General features: G+C 36.6%; 1 protein-coding gene across 2 annotated transcripts in view; it reads right to left on the minus strand.

Annotated features, from left to right (window-relative positions):
• ELOVL2 (ELOVL fatty acid elongase 2) overlaps window positions 1-26,279 on the minus strand; it is a 921,742-nt gene that overhangs the window by 54,825 nt on the left and 840,638 nt on the right. For both annotated transcript variants that reach the window (XM_044065398.1, XM_044065397.1), the window contains one exon: window positions 6,221-6,345. In XM_044065398.1, the coding sequence (XP_043921333.1) occupies window positions 6,221-6,345 (125 nt within the window). The remainder of the gene's footprint in view (window positions 1-6,220; window positions 6,346-26,279) is intronic.

Genomic DNA, 26,279 nt, shown 5'->3' on the forward strand with positions numbered 1-26,279 from the left:
CAGCCTCAACCTGGTCTATGACATCAACAAGACTTGTTGGCAGGAAAGATTTGTGTACCAGAGACTCCCCCATCTATGGAATAGACTCCCTCTCCACATCAAGCAGAGTACCTCTTTACCCCTTTTTAAGCTCAACCTGGATAACTGGATGGGAAACAGAAAATATACTCCTGGGATTCTACCTATGTCTCTGCTGGACAGGGGTATTGGGTGTTGATTTGTCTAAACATGGGCTAACTTCTTGGCTAGGCTTATAAGGTCCACAGGGCCAGTAGCCTAGTAACCTCCTATGATCCTATTGCCATCCATACTTTTTTCTGTAAAAGAAAATGTGTAAAATGCTTAAAAAAAAAAAGTAAGGTCCTGAAACACATAAAACTTCTAAACTTACTCGAGCAGTGCCCTGAACTCATATAAACTAATCTTTCAGCTGAAACTGTAGTAAATTAAACAGAAGTCATAAAAATGGCTATTTTTGTCAGAATAGTTTTTGCATGTGGATTTTTTTTTGTATTAGATCTGAACACTAATCTTAGCAACTAAACTTGAACTACCTGGACAAATTATTTCCTCCTGGAGAACTTTTATTTGTAGTTACAGCATCTTAAGAGATTTGTTTGCACAGCTGCAGCACTAATACTTTTAAATCGCCACTCTCATCCCAACAAAAAGTTGAACTCTTCATCCCATTGCAAATCTTTGAAAGACATCTAGAACCTTGTCTCCCACTCACACAAAACAGTCTTCGTTCATTCTGGATTGCTAATTGCAGTTTTTATCATCCATTCATACTCTTCTCGTGAGGTAGTCAAATCCACTTTTCCCACATGATCTTCCATGCTACTATTCTTAGAGATGGCACCATTAATGCACCTAGACCCTGATTGGGACCCATCAACTCCCATGTCTGGATAGCCTTCTTGCTCTCTTGGATTTCACTGCCAAGCACTGAAACAAAATCTCCAGAGTCAGTGTATAGGACTGTACCTGCCATCTTCATAAATTCAGCACACCCATAAGTTTATATGTTGTCCTTTACTCCTTATGCTTCCTTTGTCATGTATATGACTGCTCACACACTCGCATATTGGAAGCAGCTTCTGACCCATCAAGGGGATCCCTAACAAACAAGAAGGCTAACATTTTAACATAAAATAACAGCAACCATCACAATTTTGTTGAGTGGTGGGGTGTCCTCCCATGAAATTGGTAACCTGGGATCAATTAGCAATCTGAGGTGCTTTAAAGGATAGGCTCAGGCATCCAACTGCCAGCATGTCTACTTTGGGGGAAGGACAATGGTTTGTTCAGACACCATGCTACTGTCTTGCAGAGGCTGGAGAGCAGCATTAATGTTCCACAAGATGCTGGCACATTATGTGCAGGAATGTCTGTGGGCATGTGTTTACATCACTGCATATCTTCCCCTCAGGAGAACTTCATAGAGCATATTAAAAATCCCTGAGGTTAGAACGGATGACACTGTGTGGAACATTTCTACCTTCCTTCCCTCTCTGAAAAGATGAATAATTGCTCCAACAGCTGTGCCCCAAGCTTGGCTGCTCTAGTTTGGACATAAGCAGGATGGCCTAAGGGGTAGCTGAGGGGAGGAAGAGGAAGCACTAGCAACTAGCCACTATGGTCAAAGAGCGAAAAATAGCAGCAACTTAATAAATAACTTCAGTCATACTCAACAAAATTATTCCAAAAAATGAAAATGAAACACACAAAAATAAAATGAAGACAATGAAAGGCCATGTTGCTTTTGACTCATGCATTTTACATTGTTAGTCATTTCTAATCATTAACTAACTTTTACTTTGGTGGAACTTTAAATAAAGCTTATTAGGAAATGGTGGAGTTTGTTTTTGACTACAGGAAGAAAATGCAGAAATGGATTTGTACATGACTGAATATTAAGTTGACTGATGTTCATTGTGATCACATGGGCTAAAAATGGTGTTTGTTTAACTGGATGTGGTAGCTTGGAATAAATGAATACATGAAATTAATACACATTAAATAAATTACCTGGGCATAAAATTACAAAAAATTACAACACTAAAAAATATAAATCTAGTGTTTATAGGAAGAAACATCATTCTAACACCTACTTACATTTTGACAGTGACCATCCTAGCTTATTAAAGAAAAACATAGCAAAGGGGCAAATGATTAGGGTAGCGAGGATGACATCGGAGAGGGAAGATTTCCTTTGGGAAGCGGATAATGTACAAAAAATGTTTCAACAGAGAAGTTACCCTCTAGATTTAACCCAAGCAGTAAAAGAATATGTAATCGAAAAAAGGGATACTAGCTATACCCCCTACTATATAAGCAGGATGAAACAAACAAAAAGGATGTTGACAATGGTAGTAGTATTACTTCGAACAAGATGACAACTATACCATATTTAACCTTAACCTATTATAAGGGTATAAAATGGCTTAAGAAATGTATTAACGATACATGGGAAGTATTTAGGACAATGCCCATTAGAGTAACAGTCTTTCAAAACAAGCTGACATATAGTTATAGTTATAGAAGGAATCAGAATTTGAAGAATATTTTTGAGAAAAAGAAATATTCAGAGGTAGGGGAAGTTGTATCCAATAGAAGGGGTACTTTTAGATGTGGTAGATGCCCACAATGCCCCTTTATAGCGGATGAGAAAGCATTGTGGATTCCGAGTTTAGGTATGACTTTGAAAGCAAGGAAATATAGCAGTTGCTATACCAAAGGAGTTGTTTATATAGCATATTGTAAACACTGCTGGGGATTTTATAAAGGAAAAACAGAAAGACATTTGAGGAAGAGAATATATGAACATATCAGGGATATCAATAGAAAAGATGAGAATAATGCCCTCTACAGACACTCCCTTACATGTCAGCAAGCTAATTTAAAATTTTGGGTATTAGAGGAAGTGGAACACTTTGAAAGAGGTGGTGATTGGGAGACCAGGTTAGAATACAGAGAAATGATTTGGCAGTTGAAAATGGATGCATGTTATGGTAAGGGTTTGAATGACCACATCTCCATTACATCAGCTCTCAAAATATTATCTGATGATCCAAAAAGAAATACATTTTGAAACTAATTTTAAGAGAAGTTTTCTCCTATGATTCTTGGAATTTGTCCAGGTTTTTAGACTACTGAATTGTAAAGTATTATATATATATATATATATATATATATATATATAATTCAATAACAATGTAATTTAATATTATATTATATTTTTATTTTATTATTATTTGATACATATTATTCAATATATATATATATATATATATATATATATATATATATATATATATATATATACGTATTAATACTTTTATATATTTTAAATATTCTATCAATTATTATATGGGGGGGTGTATTTATTCATATAATTGTATATTTATTTATTTATATATTTACATATTTTTATATATTTATATATATTATATGATTGTATTTTATAATTATATTTATATTACACCTACATCTATATATATATTTTTATATACATAGAAATGAACAGGTTTTGTAAGCAAATGCATTTGATTAAGTATATTTATATTATGACAATACATAAACACAAATAGGTCAATATTTGTTTTAGGATGGGAAATAGTGATACCTGCCTTAGGTTGTTATGTAGAAGAAATATTTTATGGAATTTATATAAAAATTTTGTATTCAGGGTCTGTGCGTGTATTAACACAAATACCTATGATATTAATTTACTATTTTTTACGTTATTCATATTCCTGCACGTTTAAAGATGCTGGACCTTTTTGCAATTTCCCGTATACTAAACAAGGGAAGAATATTTTCATTACGAATTGTATAGCTAGCCTAGTACCTCCAGTACTCATTTATTATTTGATTGATTGATTATACAATTGAAACTAATTGTTGATAATGACTGTTTTTAATATAAAAGGGGTGATATGAACTTGATTTATTGATTCTGAAGAGGTCTCCGGTGGGAGACGAAAGCGCTAAATCTGTTCTTTCACTGGGTGTTCTATGTTGGTTTATGTTAGATTGTGTTACAATAAAATAACTTATTCGTTTGAGTCATCGGTGATGATTATTGCTACAAGTACTACATTTATGGTGGAGTTATTGGAGGTGTTTTAACGAACTATATATTGGGGAAGACAGCCTTTATTGCAACCGAACCTACTTCCTGGTTACAAGTGACTGTTTGATTCGAGTGGATGTGGTAGCTTGTGATTAGGAACAGCAGAGATAGAAGAAGCAGTGTTACAAAAATATTAGTTGCATATTGTCATCTGATGGTTGTATGCTGTTAGTTAACTATGGTTGGGGTTGGACTGATAGGATGTGTAGTTAAAAGGAATGGCTTTTGAGATATGGAATATAAAATGGTCAGTACTGAAATGATTAAAGGCTGTATCGAGATTCAGACCGAGGGTAATTATGTGAGAGGTATGGGTTCAAGTGTGTAAGGGATGGTATTCTGTGTTCATAAAGGTAGGCAAACCCCTCAGGTGTTAGGGTTGGGGCAGGAGGTGAGAGAACAAGCCAAACAGTAACCAGAAGTAAGTAATCAGTGTGTGCAGGTGCGCAACAGGACTTCAGACACTAACTAGTAATAAGCAATCAGTGTGTGCATATGCAGAACAGGGCATTAGACAGTAACCACTAGTAAGTAATCAGTTTGTGCATGTGCACAACAGGGCCCCAGACAGTAACTGTGGTTCATGTCCCATTCAGCAGGCTGAACAAGGAGAAAATTACAGTTAGTTGCCTGTTGGGTGCCAGGATCTGCCACATAACGCATGCACTCAAGTCACTCCACAACAGGTACAAATAGGAAAGTAAATATTTGTGGGAAGTAATAGCCAGTGTAAAGTAAATATTTGTGGGAAGTAATAGCCAGGGAATTGTTATGACTAGGCTTGTATAGGTCCTAGGGCCGAGAGCCTAGTACCTACCTATGAACCTATAAAACTAAGATATTTGTGAAACAAACAGTGACATTTTAGTAATTACGTGAAGTACATATGGGGGAGAAACAAAGTTACTAGTATGGGGCCACTTGTCTGTATAGGACTGGAATAGAGTGTGCATAACCCTTTCCTCATTAAGCTGTCCACTTGCCTCATACAATTTAACGTGAGTAGGCAATAAGCTAGATAAAAGTAGAACAACTAATGTTTCAGCAGCAGAACCTGATAATATCATTGTTTGCTTGTAATCAAATTAAGATAAAAGTAAAACAAAACATTAAAAAGCTTGTCATACTCCACACAGAAGTAGTGTTCATGTAAATATTCTTTTTAGATTTTAAGAATTACAGAAATGTCCAAAAAATTATACTTTTGCATTCAACAAAGATTACATGACTACAGATTTCACTGTTGAATAAAGCACATATGGAACAAATGACTTTAAAAAAAAACATAACTCATTTAAACAGTGCACATTAATCACGTCACTTATGGCTTCTCTTGGAATTGTACACGTAAGTGAATGATAACAGCAGAGATCCAGTGACTCTAAGATGGATCATGGGAGTGATATGTGAATGTTTTGTGTATGACTGTATATATGTGAATGAATGTATGTGCTGGGGGGAGGGTGTTCAAACGCAAGTGTGTTTAAAATGTTTGGTGAGATATGTATTGTATGCATGCTCTGCAGTTAAATTGTTTTTGTGGAAGTGTTGCAAATATGAAATGACTGATGTGATTAATGGCATTGTACCTTCTATGTCTGAGAACCTCTTGCGAATGCCATGCTCCTTGTGTCATGGTAGTGGTGACCACTGAGTTATGGCACAACTGTTAGATGTAGGCACACAGCTGCTGCTTTGATTGTATTGGGCCAACACTATCCACGTAAAATAACATGCGCATTTGTGAATGTGTGGTTAAATATGAGTTAGGTAATGATATGCATATGTGTATGTGTACACATGATGAGTTGAATGCACACATTTGATGTGAGTGGATGGAGTCAGACAGGTTCATTGTGCAAAATGTTAAGATTTTGATAGATGCACCTTGCATAAAACAGATATGGAAATTCAAGACAATGCATCTCTTTAAAACCATGATGTAATGGATCTCTCTTCCTTTCATGATATAACTCCATTTCACAGTAAACTTTTCAACATAATCAAATTATTACACATTTTCATATGAACACAAGTGAGTACGTATGCATGTTTTCATTCTTAGGGAGCTAATGCAATTACCAGTTGTGCTTGAGTGAGGTATTTCTTCCACCACAGGTATTTATGCATAGATGGAATAGCAGAAAGCCCATAGTAACAGTACATAAGTACATGGATGAAGCTGTTAAGTGTAGGCCCAAAGAAACCTGTAAAAAAGAAAAATAAACAGTTACAAAAACAGACAACAATTATGGCATAGACAGCTGTCTTCCTGACTAAAATCTCACCTTCATCAAGAAAACAAAAAGGTTATTTATCATGGATTTGCATGCCTGCAGCAAATAGAAATACAGTATTTTAGAACACGTTGCCTGTTATCTTGGATAACTGGTAAGACCAAAAAAAGTATTGGAAGAGTGAAGTATAAATTACTGATATTCCTTTATTTATGCCTTTTACTGAATGCTTGATTTGAAGAAGTTACGTTTCTTCAATGCTCACTTTAGCAATAGGATATGGTAGAATGTAATGATACCTAATGCTGAGATTCTACCCTCCCTCAAAATTTCAGTGAGAAAAAAAGGCTTAACCAGCTCTCTTGGCATAGAGGGACTACTTCCCTGATTATAACCCAGGTTACCTGAGCCTATTTAGCAACTTGTGCACCAGACTATAACCCAGGTTACCTGAGCTCATTTAGCAACTTGTGCACCTGACTATAACCCAGGTTACCTGAGCTCATTTAGTAACTTGTGCACCTGACTATAACCCAGGTTACCTGAGCTCATTTAGCAACTTGTGCACCTGACTATAACCCAGGTTACCTGAGCTCATTTAGTAACTTGTGCACCTGACTATAACCAAGGTTACCTGAGCTCATTTAGCAACTTGTGCACCTGACTATAACCCAGGTTACCTGAGCTCATTTAGTAACTTGTGCACCTGACTATTACCCAGGTTACCACCTGAGCTCATTTAGCAAGTTGTGCACTGTGCACCTGCTGAGGCTGGACTGGGGACAGTGGGTGTGTGTACCCTGGATGGGAATGTGTGTGAAGTGGCCTATCCAGTGGAAGGCAGGCCCAGGGTCAGGCATTTGACCATCAAGCCTCTATGCATTAGCATTCACTGCAAGATGCACGACAGCATGAACTTGCATGGGGAGGGAATAGTGGCTCCTCTGTAATGCAGGTCACATAAACAGTCTCTACCATGGAGTCTCAGAACCATGCCTTCCTCCAGGGATGATGGCAAAGACACAAAATGCCCCACTTGGCTGACTGTGTGGTAGCTTTGCCATTAATTACTGTTGCTCTGGTGATTAATTCATAAACAGTGGCATTAGCTTAATGGTCAGCAGAAATGGAGGACACAAAAAGCTTAAATAAACTTTCCCAAATATGTATTTACCATTCTAAGGATCCAATGGAAGCTGAATAGGCTGCTGCAGTAGCCTTAGATATATGGGTTACATCCTGCCAAGGATATAATAGCTGGCCACCTTCCAAAGCTTAAGGGCACATTTCACACACTTGAACCATCAGTCAGCTTAAGCTGAGTTGATTAAAACACAGGTTTGGTACCAAGTCCTTCAGAGCTTTCAAGCCAACAGACAAAGGGAGGTTGAGCCCTAAAAGAACAATGCTACGAACAGCAAAAAATAACCCTGGCATAAACAACACACTGGAAAACACGGGCAATGGAAGAAAGGTTACTGCAGCAGTAATCACATGAATATCTACTATGTTAAGTTTACTTACACAAGTACTGTGTTCATTGTATTGATCACTGCTGTAGTAGCCTTAGCTAAATGTGTAGCTTATCCTGGCTTGCTACATTTGGGAGGTAGAGGGGGAAGGGTCCAGGAGCCCCTGAACAATAGTCCAAGCAAAGCCTGATCTAGACCTAGAGAACAAACTAAGCTTGTAATGCCTTGTAAATGTACATATAGAGGACCAAGCAGCAGCATCTAAATTCCACCCGTTTCTAAAAAGTCATAGCTGAAGCCAAGGCCCTGATAGAGTGGGCTTGGATCCTGCCTGGAATAGTTTTGTTATGGTGAGTATAACAAATGGTAATAGCCTGAGAAAACCATTTGCAACAGTCTATTTTGATAATCCTTGTCCCTTCTTCTTACCTAATCAGGAAAGAAAACAGGGAGATAGATAGTTAGGCTTAAAGTTAACTTGGATATAACTATAAGCGTAAGAGAAGGATTAGTTCTCAAAGAAACCCTGCCCCTGTGGAAAATGAGATAGGTTTGATGTGCCACAAGAGTTTGCAGCTCTGATACTCTTCTTGCAGAGATCATAGCAATTGGTAAAATGGTTTTCCATGTTAAGAACCTCACGTCAGCCAGAATAGCTACTTCAAATGGAGCAAGTTTGTTAGCTTCTCTAACACAAAATTAAGATCCCAAGGAGATTCCACCAGTTTTCCTGGAGGCCTTTTATGCAAAACCCCTTTCAAAAACATTTTGACATCTGAATGCATTGAAAGAAGATTATCCATGGGCAGACATACTGAAATGGCTGAAAAATGAAGCTTGATAAAGGAGTAAGCAAGGCTACAGGATAGTAACTCACACAGATATCATAAAACGATTAAACAACTAACCCTGAATGGGTGCTAATTATGTGGTTGGCACCAACCAAAAACTTTTTCCATTTGCTAATATATAATTTCTAGTAGCAGGCTTTCTTGCCTCCATCAGTGTCCTCAGTAAACCAGTACCTATAAGGAATTAAGACCCAATCATCCAAGCAATCAGTTGAAGATGACTGGAGTCAGGATGTAAAAAACACCCCTGATCTTGTGTGAGCAGATTCATTCTATGAGGAAACTTGTGGTAATTGCCCCTGAACATTTCCAAAAGAAGGAAGGAGAACCACTATTGCCTGGGGCAGAAGGGAGTGACCATGATGGTCTTGGGGGATTCCCTCTGAATCTTCAGAAGTACCCTGGAAATCAGTGGAAAGGGTGGAAAAGCACAAAGGAAAATCCCTGTTCAATGAAAAGAAAAACATCTGTATTCTTGGCTTTCTTGCATGAAGTCCTGGAGCAGAATCTTGACAGTTGACTGTTTACAGATGAGGTAAAACAGAGAAGGCAAAGAGATCTGCTTGAGGAACTCTCCACAGGTGGATCAAATTTTGGAAGACCCTCTGATGTAGTTTTCATTTGTGATGGTCTGTCCTTGTCCTCCTTGTCCTGCTCAGTTTGTCTGACATACAATTTAGCTATGACAGAATGTAGGATGCCTGTAGAGTGAGATTGTGCTGAAGCTATATCTCAAGCTAACATGGCTAGCCTGCAAAGGCGGTACAAACTAGTTCATCTTTGCTTGTTGATGTACCACATGGCTGTGATAGTGTCTGTAACAACTTGAAGAGGTCCCAGGGACCAAAGATGATTCATAGAGTTGACTGCCTTGATCAGGGCAAACATCTTGTTTAAATGTATGCACTTGCATCTGTCCTTGCTATCCCACACACCTTGCACTTTTATCCCTCCTGTAACTATACCCCAAGAAAAGTCTGAGGAGTCTGTGTTGACTGACTGCTTTGTAGCAGGGAGGGAAATGGGGAGACCTGGATTTAGAGATATTTGCTGTCTCCACCAAGTGATTTCTCTTCTGACAAACCCTAGCATTGGGATTTGAAAAGACAGAGGGAGGGTGCTGGTGAAGAGACCAAAGAGACTTTAGATACCATTGCATCTTTCTCATGTGGAATCTTGCCAGGGGTATCCTGAGAATCATAGATTCAATGAAACCTTAAATCCTGAGGCATTCCCTCATAGTGACCAAAATCTTAGTGGAAAATCTTGGGAATAGATCTTGATATAGATTTATTTTTTCATGTGGAAGAAAGATCTTTGAACTGAGGTGTCTACTTGACACCCCAAGAATACAAGCCTGTGTGAAGAGTAAAAATAAAAAGACTTTGAAAGTTCTCTTTAAATCCCAGCTCATGTAAGAGATCTCTCACCCAAAAGAGAGATTCCTGACACTGTGAAAGGCTATGCAAAGATAAGCATGTCATCTATATATGGAAAAATGTGGATACCCTGTAGCCTGCAATGAGTTATAACTGGAGCTAGACACTTTGTGAACACTCTTGGTGCAGTGGATACTCCAAAGGGTAAGGCAGTGAACTGATAATGTGATCCAGACACAAAGAAGCTTAAAAAATACCTGACGTTTGGGTGTATAGCGATGTGATGATAAGCATCTTTTACATCTAGTGCACCAGGAAACAAATGAGGAAGAAGAGGTAACAAGTTGTGAAGAGGCAGCATTTTGAACTCTGGCACTATCACAAACAGGTTTAGAAAAGATAGAAAGATCAAGAACTGGTCTCCATGAATTTTCTTTCTTTGGCACTAAAACATCTTGGAATAAAAACCTTTCTTAACCTGGGAAGGAAGAACTGGTTCTGTCACTTGCTGAGAAATAAGACAGTCTGGTCTGGTGGATGAGAAATTACCCTCTGGAGAGGAATTTTTCTTCCCACTGCCATCTGTAACCTTGATGAATGATCTTCAGAATCCATTTGTTTGGGATGATCTGTTGTCAGACAAAAGTGGAGATTCAGACTTTCTGGAAAGGAAAAGAGACTCCCAGGGTCGAAGGAGGGACAAGGCCCCATAAATAGTCATTCTGATGCGTTAGACTATCCTTGTTTTAGAGGGTTCTTGAATTCTTTTTGGAACCTCCTGGCATTACGTGTTAAACCTCTGTTTATCAGCATTTTGTTCAGGCTGTTTATTTTATTTTTTGACAAAATTGGATTAGGGGTTAGAAAATTTGGAAAAGAAGGGCTGATAAATCTTAGAGATTCCCTGTATGAACTTACCTCTTTCATCACACTTCTTGATAATCTCTGCAGCACAGGAACCAAAAACTAAATCTCTATCCAAAAAAGAATTTAAATTCTTATGTTTACACCGCCTCAGCGATTCTGAGAATGCAGCCAGGCAAACCTCTTTCAAAAAGAACCAGTGGTCATAGCCCTAGAGGAAGTATAAACTGAGTCTTTAAACAGTGAACTGTGGCTTGAAAAATGGAAAAAAAAAATAATTATTTAAAGCAGATTCTTCCTCACAAGAAGAAACTGCAGACAAAACATTCCTTATGCTTTTACAATTATTCAGAATAAACTTTAACATATGAGCCTAACAATTCAAAATCCAGAAAATCAGAGTTGCAGAAGCATACACATTTTCTCCATACTTATCAATAATCTTCCCATTCTAATCAGAAAGAGTAGGATTGGAATTAACTAAATGTTTAGCAGTAGCAGGATTAATTAAAGCTACAGCTGATGGGTCAGGTTTGGGAAGTGTGTATAAAAACTTAGAATGTGTAAAGCTCCTCAGTCATTTACTGTATCTGTCTTCTATCTTGTTAAGAAAATTGCAGGCAGTAACACACACACGTCCTCTGAAACCGACAGAACTGGAGGACTGAGTGAAGGTTTCAGAAATTCCTTCTGTAACAGCTCACAGTATTTTCTGATGGACTGAGAAATCTCAATGTTCCCCCACTGAAAATTCTGCCTCATTCTGTAAATAGTCTCAGAAAAAGAAAGCCACACAGGGAGAATCAGAAACTAAGCTGTCTTCTGAGTCTGAATCAGAAAACTGAATAGAAAATGCTGTATCTCTCCCTTCATCTGCCTGTCCAGATTCAGAATCTTGAACCTCTTCAGGAAAAGAGGTGCCCTTCTTTCTTTTACTAGAAACTACTCTATAAGAAGGGTCAACAACCTCAACTAAACACTGTACCAATGCCAGTAAATTATTTCTGTCTGAGGAAAATTGAGAAGTAGCAGATTTATATTTAATTTTCTGTTCCTTATTGACTGGAAAATGGAGCTAGATGAATTATTAATGGAAGCAGCAGCATCCCCAGGGATGAGCAGAACATTCTAACCAAATAGGAAAGTCTTCCCTGATCCATCTCCCAGGACTGACAGGATTGGCTCTTGCCACTAAGGGGACTCCAGCAGCCACAGAGGCTGTGGCTAACCCCAGTCCATAATGGCTGTGGGTGCTATACCAGAGGGATCTGGGGCAAAAGATGAGTGTTCTGATGTACAAGCTGTGGCCACAGCAAAGTAACCCACCTTTTTATGACTGGAAGACGAACTGACCACGAGACTGGTAGTTTGTTCCATGGGCAAGTCAGAAATAGTGCCTCTTCCCTGGGGAAAACATGCAGCAAGAGTCGGTAAACATTTAAAGTTTTTAAAAGCCACTTTTTTCACCCTAAAAACACAGTAACAAACATTTTAAAACACTTTGTCAGCCTCAAAAATTAAAATAAACACAAGTTCTCCAAAGAAAAAAATATTTTTTAATTACTTCAAACAGCTTTTAAACTGGAAAGAAAAAAGTGTGCTCCCATTTAAAAGTAGAGTTAAGTCTAATGATAGTCCATTAAAACACAAACTCCTAGCTGAAAAATAACTTTCCTGAACAGGAAAGTACAATAAAACAATATTTCGTTTAAATGTGCAAGGTTTTCCCCCTAAGGAAACTTATCCGCCCAGCAAAGGTACAGCACAAGCCAACTCTCGATTCTTGAAAGCCCACAGAAGAGCACTGTCTTCAAAGGCAGGAAAGCTCTGAAGGACTTGGTGCCCAAACCTGTCTCTTTGTTAAGCTCAGTTTGAAGTAACAGATGGTTTGGTTGTGTGGAAGGTACATTGAAGCTTTGGAAGATGGCTGGCTGTTATATCCTTGGCAGGATATAACCCATATACCACTCCAATGGAATGGGTAACGCCGTCAATGTAGAGGTATAAGGCAAAAACGTCCAAATGAAATGAACACAATAAATCCAAGGTGATGATGTATCCAACCAGAAAGCAAACTGCACAAGCACATTGAACAAACTGCTCCCAAAGATGAAACGAATGCTGCAAACACCGTTTATTACTTCAACCGAATGCAAAGCTGTACACTGAAAGCGTTTGACCTAGGTTTCGTCCGTCTCCACAGACTTCATCAGAATACAGCTATAGATGACTGAGCCACTTAAATAGTAACCGCCAAAACTAATTGTCAATTATTCAATTACTTGAATACATAAAATACATTAAGTACAAGTTATATACAGCAAATACATTGTAATGTGTGTATATATAAAATATTAATAATAAGTTAAAATACAATATAAATGTTTAATATAAATAAGTAAAATTGTATACACACTTATTATGTCATATAAAAATGTGTATGAATGTATATAAGAAATTGTATGTGTATAAAGCTGTGTAAGTGTGTGTGTGTATATAAATGAAATTGTACATATATATGTGTTTCCATATCAATATACAATGACGTGAATAAAGCAAACATTAAAATATGATTCCTATTTAAATATTAATTTTAATTTTAATTTGTTTCATCATCATAAATATTATCAAATGTTGTTAAATAATAAATAAATTGTTATTTTAGTTTGATTTTAATGTTAATGTTGGTATTACCAGTGGCGCAAAAATAAAAACCCATAGTCTCATTAAATTCTTGTATATATGTTGAGTAATAATATTTGTGTTAATTTAATGATTTAGTCAATTAGTGAAGAATCTACAATAATATAAACCAAAAGTTAAAAATTAAAAATTGAAAATTAAAAATTAAAAATTACTTGCCCTTAAGGCTATTAAGTCTTAAAATAGGCTTAATACTGCAGTATTCGTTTAAACCAGGTCTATTATGAGCATTCAACAAAATTTGCATTCTCAATTCTTGTGCGTCTAAATCATAGACAGTAGTCCTACCCTGTGGATCGTGTTAAATTTGTAAAACACCAAAGAATTTAAAATGATGATTAGTACATTGTGCTATATGTCTTGCTAGAGCATTCGTATTTTTAGAATTTCTAATGTCAGACAGATGTTCCTTAATTCTATCCCTCATGTGTCTACTCGTTTTCCCGACATAAAATGCATCACATTGTTGGCACAAGGCAATGTAAATCACATTAGAGGAATAACAATTAAAATGACCTCCTATTTTAATGTTGTAATGGTTAACCTTAATACTACTGTCAATGGTAAGTACATGAGGACATATAGAACACCTGCCACACTTAAAATTTCCGACGCGTCTATTAGGGACAGGTATCCTATTGTCCGTGCCCTTTTCAAATAGGTCTTTGAATGATAGATCCTTCCTGAATATGTAAGGTATCTTACCCTGAAAAACTCTTCCCAAATTGTTATCATTAACCACCAAATTCCAATTTTTATTAATAATATTTTTAATAACATAAGAGATGTTGTTAAAGGTAGTAATGTAAAACGGAATTTTATTATAATTATATGGTGTGTTTTTACTGTTATTACCCAAATTAAGGCACAAACTGTTATCAAAACTTAAAATAGCTTTGTATGTCCCCATCTCTCTTTTGAGTTTCACCTCATCAAATATGTTAACACATAATTCCTCGGGATAACCCTGATTTATAAAAAGAGACATCATAAATCGTATTTCTTCTATAAATTCCACTTCTTGGCTGACCATTCTAGCAGCCCTGACCATTTGGCCCTTAACTATGGCCTTTTTCTGATGGTCAGGGTGCCAGCTTTTAAAGTGTAAGTAAGAATTTGAAAAGGTAGGCTTTCTAAAAATATTAGATTTTAATATATCGTTATCTATATCATAAGTTAACTTTATGTCTAAATACATTATTGTCTCACAATTGATTTCATGGGTAAATTTCAAAAACCATATACTGTTGTTGATATATTCTAAAAATGCCTCAAACAAAACTAGATCGCCATCACAAATAATGAACAAATAATCCAAAAATCTTGAATAAAATCTAATATGTGAATAAAATTCACTGTTGAACAAATAATGAAGTTCCCAGTAAGTCATTATAAAATTGGCAAACATGGGAGCGCAGGCCGCCCCCATGGCTACTCCACTTACTTGTCTATAATAATTGCCTTCAAAGTACAAGTAGTTATGTTTTAATACAATTTCCATTAGTTTGATTAACACATTAATTCTATACTGGTCATATAAGTTCATCTCAAAAAGTTGCTCCTCCAACCAAACTAAGCCAATTTCATGTGGTATCACAGTGAATAAATTGCATACATCCATAGTTATGAACATATAGCCTTGATTGAATCTAAACGAGTTTAATTTGCCCAAAAAGTCCCACGAATCTTTAACAATATAAGGGAATTTAGATATTCCCATTTTGAAGTAATGGTCCAAAAATTGGCTAATAAAAAAGGTTTTACTCCTTTTGCCGTCAACTATGGGCCTAAATTGTAAATTATCAAGTCCCTTATGTATTTTTGGTATTCCAAAAATACCACTCACTACAGGGTGATCATTGCATAAAAAATTCCATTCTACTTCTGATATTTCACCTTGGTATAGCATGTCCTTAAGCGTCATATCAATCTTTTTAAATGCAATGTTAATTTCATTCCTACTTATTTCTTCGTAAGAATCTCCCAATAACATAGAAGACATATAAGAAATATAATCATTTTCATCCACAACCACTACACCATTACCCATATCGGGTTTCATAATTCTGATGTTTTTGATGGTTAACATATTTTTATAAATTTCTTGTTCCTGGTTAGTCATGTTCATATGCATAGGTTGTTTGTATTTCTTAAAAAATTGTCTTAAATCTATCTCACTAATTTTTTCAAACATTGCTACCATGTCATTCATAGGTGGATTATAAACGCTGGGTTTTGTTAGACTTTTCCCAGGAACACTGACATTAATATCAGTAGTTTCGTTCTGAAATAGAATTTTTAAATTCAATTTGCGTGTAAATAACTTCAGATCTAGTAAAGAATTAACCAAGTTCCCTTTTCTACATGGGACAAAATTAAATCCCTTAGAAAACAAATTTACACATTCAGTATCAAACTCAACCTGAGTATAACTGTACAGTTTAAAGTCCCCTTTATCATTTGTTGTAATGGTCGGTTTACTGAGCAACAAACTTCCAAAGTTGCTTGCCAAAGGGGACTCGCCTTCACATCGGTTGTCAAGGGTCAAGTGTCCATATAATGATTCAGTTATTAAAGTCTCGTCAGGTACTTCGTCATGCAAAACGATACTGTTGTTCTCACACATATTTTGGTGGTTAACCGTCCCATAATGTTCATCTTGACCATTGTTAAGAGTTATATAATTCTCAGGTAAAACACTGTAAATGCTCATGTCACATAATGCTTGATCGTCAATGCTAGTAACGGTAGACTGTAACGTCCGTGCATTTAATGCATGTCTAATAACATGTCTAAAAACAATTGGGGCCGTATTAGATGGCATACCATCCATAGAGTTTGTTGGTTTGTTGGTAGTTTGTTCCATGGGCAAGTCAGAAATAGTGCCTCTTCCCTGGGGAAAACATGCAGCAAGAGTCGGTAAACATTTAAAGTTTTTAAAAGCCACTTTTTTCACCCTAAAAACACAGTAACAAACATTTTAAAACACTTTGTCAGCCTCAAAAATTAAAATAAACACAAGTTCTCCAAAGAAAAAAATATTTTTTAATTACTTCAAACAGCTTTTAAACTGGAAAGAAAAAAGTGTGCTCCCATTTAAAAGTAGAGTTAAGTCTAATGATAGTCCATTAAAACACAAACTCCTAGCTGAAAAATAACTTTCCTGAACAGGAAAGTACAATAAAACAATATTTCTTTTAAATGTGCAAGGTTTTTCCCCTAAGGGAACTTATCCGCCCAGCAAAGGTACAGCACAAGCCAACTCTCGATTCTTGAAAGCCCGCAGAAGAGCGCGCTCTTCAAAGGCAGGAAAGCTCTGAAGGACTTGGTGCCCAAACCTGTCTCTTTGTTAAGCTCACTTTGAAGTAACAGATGGTTTGGTTGTGTGGAAGGTACATTGAAGCTTTGGAAGATGGCTGGCTGTTATATCCTTGGCAGGATATAACCCATATACCCATAAGCCTATGGCAGCAGTAATTAATATGGATATCTGGTATTATTTTACTTGCAATGTGAGGTACTGGTTTAAAACAGAATATGCTGTTACACTGGTAAGGTGGCAGGAAGTTTGGGGTGTTTTTATTTTATCTTCATTATCATCCTGCTTTACTTCTGCTTCTCTTTTCTCTGCTTAAAGTCAGTTTCAATATGCAGTGCATCGACACACCATGGTTTAGTAAACTGACAACAAACATGAAACTGTTTCCAATTACAGCAAATTAATTTGTTTTAATATGGGTAAGTGATGCTTAATTAAATTAACAATTTTTAGTTTAAAACTGTAAAATACTGAATAAAAACAGCAGAATAACGCTGTGCATTCTATTTATACATTTATGTATTATTTTTTATAGTAGCAGTTTAAGTCTTATATAAGCAGTTTACTAGAAAACTCTCTAGATATGTGATCATCAACATTATTGTAAACATCCATTTCATTATTTAAAAGTAACATTTATAAGTGGTTAATAACATGGCAAGGTTTACATATTTCTATCCCCATATAGTTTCCATTGTTTTTTTTTTTTAGATCTGAACAGCATTTTTTCCATTTTAGATGATATGCCCAAAGCCACATCAGGTTTGAGCAGTTGCAGACAGGCAACAGTTGAAACAGTTTGAGAATCAGATTCACTTGATGCATGTTGCTTAGTGAAATATACTGTAAAAAAACCCTCACCTGCTTAATCTATTTATGTTCAGAAATTAAAAATTACGTACTGGTTGCATTATGACATTAAATGCAAGATACAGCAATTCTGACCAGTCATTCTTAGGGTAGTAACATTCTTTATCTTTGCAATTGTGGTTAATATATGGGAAACATCTGACATTATAACTAGGATATCAATCCATTATTTAACAACCAGTGGTCTTTTCACCTTAAGAAGCTATCATGCTCGGAAGGCAGTCACTGAAAACTCAAAACTGGTTTCTCTGTCTTCTATAAACATTCATTAGACAGTGAGTCACTGTAAATAAGAAAGCTGGTGGAAGCCCTTCTTCAGCCTCTATTATCAGCATGCATCCCTATTTGTATGTGTGTTTGTGCTTGTACAATTCTGTGTATGCGTGTACCTGTATGCTTGTGTGTGTGTGTGTGTGTGTGTGTGTGTGTGTGTGTGTGTGTGTGTGTGTGTGTGTGTGTGTGGGGGGGGTGTATGTATTTACTTGAGTCAGGTGGTGGGTGGATGCTGAAATCACTATCTCGCTCTGTCTGTTGGAGACAATGGCAAATATGTCTCTGAACTCAAAAAGTTTACTGAGCCATTCTTCAGCAGCACTTCTGATGGTCATGCCACATCTAATCACAACACAAGACATCAGCAAGGGAAGAGATTACAAGTTGATGTTGCCAGAGGTGAATTTTAAGGTTTATTTTACACATTTTTTTTGTCTGAGTTTCTGTGATTTTGAAGTTAATGTGTACAGATATTGGGTGTGGGGGCAGAGCCCTCACATCAGGGGTACACTGGTGGATTGCTCCCTTGCAAAATCAATTCCTTGATAGCCTGTGGCATTGTTTTTCTGTTGATTACTTGAAAGTGTGTTTTTCTTTACATCTTTTTATCAACATTGCCTGACAGTCATTATCCCCACATTCAACTTGACCCATTCATTACCCCTCCCAATGGGGATGAATGTTGACCAGTGATATATTTCTTTTTCTTTATTAAGCCCTACCCTTCCTGCACCTGACCCAGCAACAACCTGTGTGTGGCATGTGCAATGGGGGTCAGCACTTAACCATTCCTCACTTCTGCAAGGGGCTGATATCATTAGAATGTCCCTCTTCACCCACAACAGACAGCATGCATTTGTTTCTCCATTCTCCACCAGGGAAATCAAACTGTGGATATATGCCCCCTATGGAATGGACATGTCCATCCTCCTTGCCTGTGCCATCATGTTTCCAGACTTTTTATCATAAAAAGGAGGAAGATTTCCAATTACTTTATTTAACTCCACATTCCCCCTTATAACTTTTTCAATTTGCTGTAATAAGATCTTTCTGGGTATTGGAATCCATACTGCGTCTAAGAGGATACAAGATTATACTCTCTTCTAATCTTCTTAGAAATACTTTTATTATTAAAATAATAATAATGCACAGTGGTGCAGTGGTTAACATTGTTGCCTCACAGCAAGAGATTCTCCGGTTCGATTCTCGGCTGAGGTGCCTTCTGTGTGGAGTTTGCATGTTCCCCCTGTGTTCGCGTGGGTTTCCTCCGGGTACTCCGGTTTCCTCCCACATTCCAAAGACATGCATCTGGAGCATTTCTCCCCGGGCCTCTGCTGAAAACAGGCTCTGTGGAACCTAGTCGGACTTTCCCGGTCAACAAATGATAAATAAATAAAAATAAATTACCACCAAAACGTCTATCTTTTAAAATTGGACTGTACTCATGTCTCTTCTCATATACTTTTTGGAAGCATTTTTATATATTCATTGGAGTAATTTCTATCTCCAAACATTTCTTTTAACATTTATATTTCCTTATCAAAAATATAATCTCTACTATTTAATGTAGAAATTCATATTGTTTGTCCTTTTACAATACCTTGATGATTTAATGCTTGAACTTGTATCCAAAAATTAATCTTGTTTTTTTTTCCAGGTGGCAATAAATTTAAAAAGGAGGGATATGTTCAGCTGTTTTAAAAGCTTATTAAAATTTTGCTCATCTTCCTGATGTATCACAAAATTATCATCTATAAACTGTTTTTATAAAACAATATTTTCTTCAAATTTACTCTTAATTACTACCTCACTTTTCCACTTTGTCATCCCCAAATTGACAAAGGAAAGTACCATTCTAAAACCCGTGGCTACATGTTTTACTGGTCTACATAACTTATCTTCAAATATAAAATAATTGGTTTCTAATACTAGTCCTGTAAGTATGCACATAACCTCTTTCTCTTGTTTTTCAATCAGTGTTCTTATATAAATATTTACTCACATTTTCAAATAGCATTTTATAATGATACCGAATTTATTGTTGCAAAGGAATATTTGTCTTCCCATTTTAACTCCCTTAAGTCCAAAAATGCCATATGTTTCTAATGTAAGATAGTGTCATAATTACTTTTTTAAATACACCATCTTAATAAATGCTAGTAAATCTCATCTTATTACCTTTACAGACAACAAGGGGTCTAAATGGTGGCTCATATTTATCTTTATAAATGTTTGGAATAAAAAATAAATAAAATAAAAAGGTATAAAAGTCCATCAAAATATCTTCTTCATGTAAAATTATAATAATTTCAAACCCACTTGTTGATAAATCACTTAAATTAATATCCCCTTTAGTTATTTCTACATAACTTTCTTCATCTAATAAAATTTCTGGATTTTTGATCATATTTTCTTGGATCCATCACTACCAGTCTTGCCCTTTTATCTGCTTCTATGTATTTTATGTTTTTATTGTTGTTCAGCTGATTTAATATCTTCATTTCATCTTTATTTAAAGTAAAATATTTTCATTAGTTCTGTGTTTCATCATTCATGTAAAATCTTCAATGCATATTTGTTCAGACACATTTAGAATCTGTTAATACTGGGTTAAATGTGCTAGCTTTCTTATATTGCATAATTATCTGGCCTAAAAGGCATTTAACTTCATTCAATAAATACTTTAAATTTAGCCTTCCAATGAGTAATTTAAAATCTCAAATTATTTCACCATAACTGCTCTAGTTAATGGAATAAAAGTAAAACCTCTATTCAAAACCTTAATCTCAACATCTGTGAAATTATAACTGCTCAAATTGAAAATTAAATTATCTTCAAATGCATGTTGTCCATATGATAGACTGGTCTGCTATTCACTTCTGTTATTTTCTTCTAATGTATCAGTAATCATATTGCTGCCCATAGTCAGTATAATGTTACTGTCTATATCACCTCTCTGTGAATCATGTACAATATTAGCTTTCTGGAAATATAACCTATTCCTGATTTCATTACTATTATAATGCCCCCAATATCACCATAAGCTGTTATATTTTTAGCATCATGCCCAAGTCTGTTGTTTACACCATCAATATCATCATTATTTTTATAAAACTCATCCTTCAACCTTGTATTAACAAGGTTCCCCATGTTTCCAATAGATGCTAACAGAAAATATTCCCTAACTAACACAACCCCCCAACCAAACCTTTAGCAACCTCTTAACATACCCCTCCAAACAGATGCTCATATTACATGGGGCACAATAGGTTTGGGTTGTGCGGCTAGGCTTATAAAGGCCCTGGTGGTTGTTAGTCTCATATATTCCTATGAACCTATGGGGGGAATGTGGAGCTAAGTAAATAATTGGGAATTGTCTTATTTTTTCTGACAGAGTGAAATATGAAATAGATTTTAGGAAGAAATAGTACAATTTTATTGAAAAAATGCTGGTATGTTTTGCTTGTAAATTATCTAAAAAATGTAGATATATCAATGGTAGTCAAAATATTATTGAACTAACTATTGGTAGTTTTTTTTTGCTCTAAAGGCACGTTTAATTGTAATTCAGAAATAGTTGTTCATTTGGCTACGTTAGACATGTACATGCAATGCACATTATGTAGGTAAAAGTTGTAGAAATTTAGCAGTACAAATTGGCGAGCATTTGGCTGTAGTTAGAAACAAACTTGAAAACAATGCTTTAAGTAAACATGCAATGGTGTGTAGTAATTTTAAAATGCTTTTATTCTCTGTACTGGATTCTGTTCAGAGCCTTCCACACATTTACATGATGATGATGTTGATGTTGATGAGTTATTAGAATCCAAGAAAGTAGGCTGGCAAATTAGGTTAATGTAAATATTTTTCCAGGCTTAAATGAACATATAAATATTAAGTGCCTTTTAAAACTGAATGTTAAGTGATGGGATCATTTGGAAGTAAGGGCAGAGTCAAATTTGGATATAAAAAATGGTTGAGTTTTGTATGTTGTTTGTACTGAAGAATTCTTTGTTCTTCTTTGCCACTGCCCATGGCTAACCTCTTGAAAGTCTGATTAAGTTTACTGTGGGTCATATACCCCAAAAAACAAGTTTTCTAAGCACTTTTATGAATCTGAATAGTGTCCAACAACTTTGTACTACCTGAAGTGCACCAACTGCATTCAGAACTCAAGAAAAGACATACAGGAAACTTGAGAGATGAATCTAGGCATCTATGTCAAGAACACACAATTAAAAAGTCATGATTGATGACCTGATCATAACTTTTTGTAGTGCATAGAGCCTTTTGTGCTCCATGTAATACCAGTTACAGAAAAAAGCTTTAAATGCTGGTAAAACATTTAGTGCTGTCAAACAAGACATCAGGACATCTGTCAGTGTGTTTACTTACAAATTCCTAACAAATCTAAAAATAACTGGTGGAGTGGTTGAACAATCAAAATCACTGGCAGTTTTTAAATATTGCTCTTATTTATTTAAAAAGTTAATAGAACAACAAGTTTTACATCATTAAGCATTTTCTGGATAATAATAAGTATGAAACTTAAATGTCTGACATTAATGACTCACTGTAATGCTCTGAGACTTACCAGAAAATCAAAAAAATTATGAGGGGCAGAAAAAAGTATGAAACAAATTCAGGGGCAGCTGAACAGCATAGATAGGCAGAAAGATGGCTGTTGTACCTTCTGCCACTCTTTTTTATCAGGTGGTAATGTCCTCTGCTAGTCCCCAGCATAGGACCCAAATGTAACAGCACTTAGGGTGTGTGTAACAATTAAGTTCCTCCAAGTGCTGTCATAATTGTGTCTTGTGCTCTGGAAGGCATTAACAAGTTTGTATTTTTCTGCTATTGAACTATAATCCCAACACTTCATGTATTCATGCATATGTTGTATACATCATTGCTATATATATCTCACATCAAATGGGTACAGCATAAGTTTTATGTACAACTTTAAGAAGTTATACTGTAGTCTCACTATAGTCCTTACCCACTGGAAGATCACTGACTGTAGTCTCATTCTACTCCTTACCCACTGGTCACCACAGAAGATAACTGACTGTAGTCTCATTCTACTCCTTACCCACTGATCACCACAGAAGATCACTGACTGTAGTCTCATTCTACTCCTTACCCACTGGTCACCACAGAAGATCAGTAAATGTAGTCTCATTCTACTCCTTACCCACTGGTCACCACAGAAGATCACTGACTGTAGTCTCATTCTACTCCTTACCCACTGGTCACCACAGAAGATCACTGACTGTAGTCTCATTCTACTCCTTACCCACTGGTCACCACAGAAGATCACTGACTGTAGTCTCATTCTACTCCTTACCCACTGGTCACCACAGAAGATCACTGACTGTAGTCTCATTCTACTCCTTACCCACTGGTCACCACAGAAGATCACTGACTGTAGTCTCATTCTACTCCTTACCCACTGGTCACCACAGAAGATCACTGACTGTAGTCTCATTCTACTCCTTACCCACTGGTCACCATAGAAGATCACTGACTGTAGTCTCATTCTACTCCTTACCCACTTGGTCACCACAGAAGAACACTGACTGTAGTCTCATTCTACTCCTTACCCACTGGTCACCACAGAAGATCACTGACTGTAGTCTCATTCTACTCCTTACCCACTGGTCACCACAGAAGATCACTGACTGTAGTCTTATTCTACTCCTTACCCACTGGTCACCACAGAAGATCAGTGACTGTAGTCTCATTCTGCTCCTTACCCACTGATCGCCACAAAAGATCACTGAGAAGCTAAAAAAGCTTTGAAAGCTGTAAGACATTTCTTGTTGCCATATGAAAAGGTAGAGTGAAGTTCTTAACAGCTATTAAAGCTATTAGTCCTTCAAAGGTAGACTTAGCTTCTAGCTGCTCTCTGTCTGGCAGTGCTAATTTTTACATGTTTCAAAACTGTATAATACTTCATGGTCCTATACTTTTTCCTACAACTAGTAGTACATTGGAACTGCTGAAGCTTCGTATACTGTATGAGGATTATGATGGGGTCTCTCCAGGCATAACTAAGTAGTTTTGTTCTCAATATAGATGTAAGGATTCTGCTCATAAGCTTATCTCAAGGTGAAAGTCTTGACATCCATGTCTCCTTTTTATTTATTTATTTTTGATATTTGATTACTGGCAAAGTCTGACAGGGCATAAATCCCATTTTCAACAGAGGCCCAGTGAGAAAAACTACATGAGACCTAACACAAATTGTATTTATATATGATCTTGGAAATATACAAGTAGTAAAATAAGTCACAATATCTGATGCAAATGAGATTAATAGAAGGAAAAATGCATGATTACATCAGAAATAGGCAAAAAGATATGTATAGTCAACTATCTAAATATATTTGAATATTATGGAGCGTACAAGAGGTGCAGAAAAAGAAACTTGACAGTAAGAATATTATACACTAAAAAAGGACAGAGAAAGCTGGAGAAGACAGTAAAATAAGATTTAAAGATTATTATATAGCAACAAATAAGAAAAAAAGAAGGGTAGGTGCTCTGATCAGATACATGGAGAGAGTGAGTATAGTAGATTACAAGGAGGAAGGAGTATGGAAGAGAAAAAAGGATGAAAGAGAGTGTAAAAGAGAGAATACAGGAAGGGGAAAATAAATTTGTAAGTTTAACCTGCAAAAAGTCAAGGACAGAGCCTGAAGTTGAGGGTGTATTCTTTTAGGGCATGCTTAAAAATGAGACATGTAGGTGTTGGTCTAATATCTATAGGAATCTTGTTCCAGGTTTTGGCTAGTATGCAGGAGTATAAACTGTGTCCTATTTTTTATTTTACGTTTATGGGTTTCAAAAAGGTATTTCTCAGATCAGCAAAGTGGATGGTTAGAAAAGTACTGTTTGAGAATGTCACTGATGAAGGGATACTGTACCACCATAACAGCTACAAACAAATGCAATCTGAGAGTCATGCTGCTCAACGCTAGAAGTCTAAATCTCAAAATGGACTCACTTGAAGCACTCCTTAAAATGGAGAACATCGACATTTGTGCTGTAACAGAAAACTGGTTCAAGGCAGCAGAAAGCACCCCTGCACTACTAGGCTATAACTCATTCCACACCTTTCATCCCCAGAACTTGGACTGAAGCTCCAAATGTGATGGTGTTTCCATATTCATAAAGGATGCGCACACCTCCAGACTGGTAGCCCAACATAATGCATCAGGGATACTTCAGGTGGAGCTAACATTGGGTAACACAGAGATTCAGAATCTAGCCTGCTATAGGTCCCCAACCATGTCCCAAGACTCACACTCCATGTTCCTAAGCACCCTAGAGAATATTAGGCTCCAACCTAACACTCTCAAACTGGGCGACTTCAAATACCCCTCCCTTAACTGGGAAAACTACTCATGTACCAATACACTTGCCCAACATTTCCTGGAATTCATTACTTCGAATGCCCTGGACCAGCTCCTTCTTACCCCCACTAGAGGTAGCAACATCCTTGACCTGGTCATTACTAACATGAGCAACTGTTGCTCTACACCAATAGTCAACTCCTCCCTGGTTAGATCCGACCACAAGCTAATCACCTTGCAAATCCACATCCATCCCACTCATGCCTCTGTAAAGGTAACCACCATAAATATTTCTCCAAAGCTAACTTTGGGCTCCTAAAAACAGAGGTGGCTAACTTCACAGCACCCATGCAAATGGAGAATAGTTGCATGACTGCCCGAATCATACACCAATGCACTGTACGAACACGTACACAAATGCATTGATTTCGCCATACCCAATAGAACCAGGCCACTCTCCTCCAAATAAAAAGGAAGCCAATCTGGTGATCCCCTGCCATAAACAAACTCTACAACAGAAGGAGGAAACTGATGCAGAACAAGGTAAAGTCCCAAGACTGGAAAAATTCCCTTATCAGCCTCAACAAAAAGTTGAGATCCCTCATCATATCCTCTAAAGCTAGCTATGAAAACAGAATTGCAGCAGATAGTAAAGATAACTACAAGGCCTTCTACAGTTATGTAAAGAATCTCCATGGCAATACCCAGATTTGCTCTGAGTTACTGCACAATGGTACCTCCTATACTGAGCCAGCCAACAGATATTTCCAATATACTGGCCGACAGATTCAGTGCCGACTTTACCCCTCCCCCCT

This window comes from Protopterus annectens, chromosome 3.part0, assembly GCF_019279795.1.
Source record: "Protopterus annectens isolate FY-2018-M chromosome 3.part0, PAN1.0, whole genome shotgun sequence".
Taxonomy (NCBI): Eukaryota; Metazoa; Chordata; order Ceratodontiformes; family Protopteridae; genus Protopterus; species Protopterus annectens.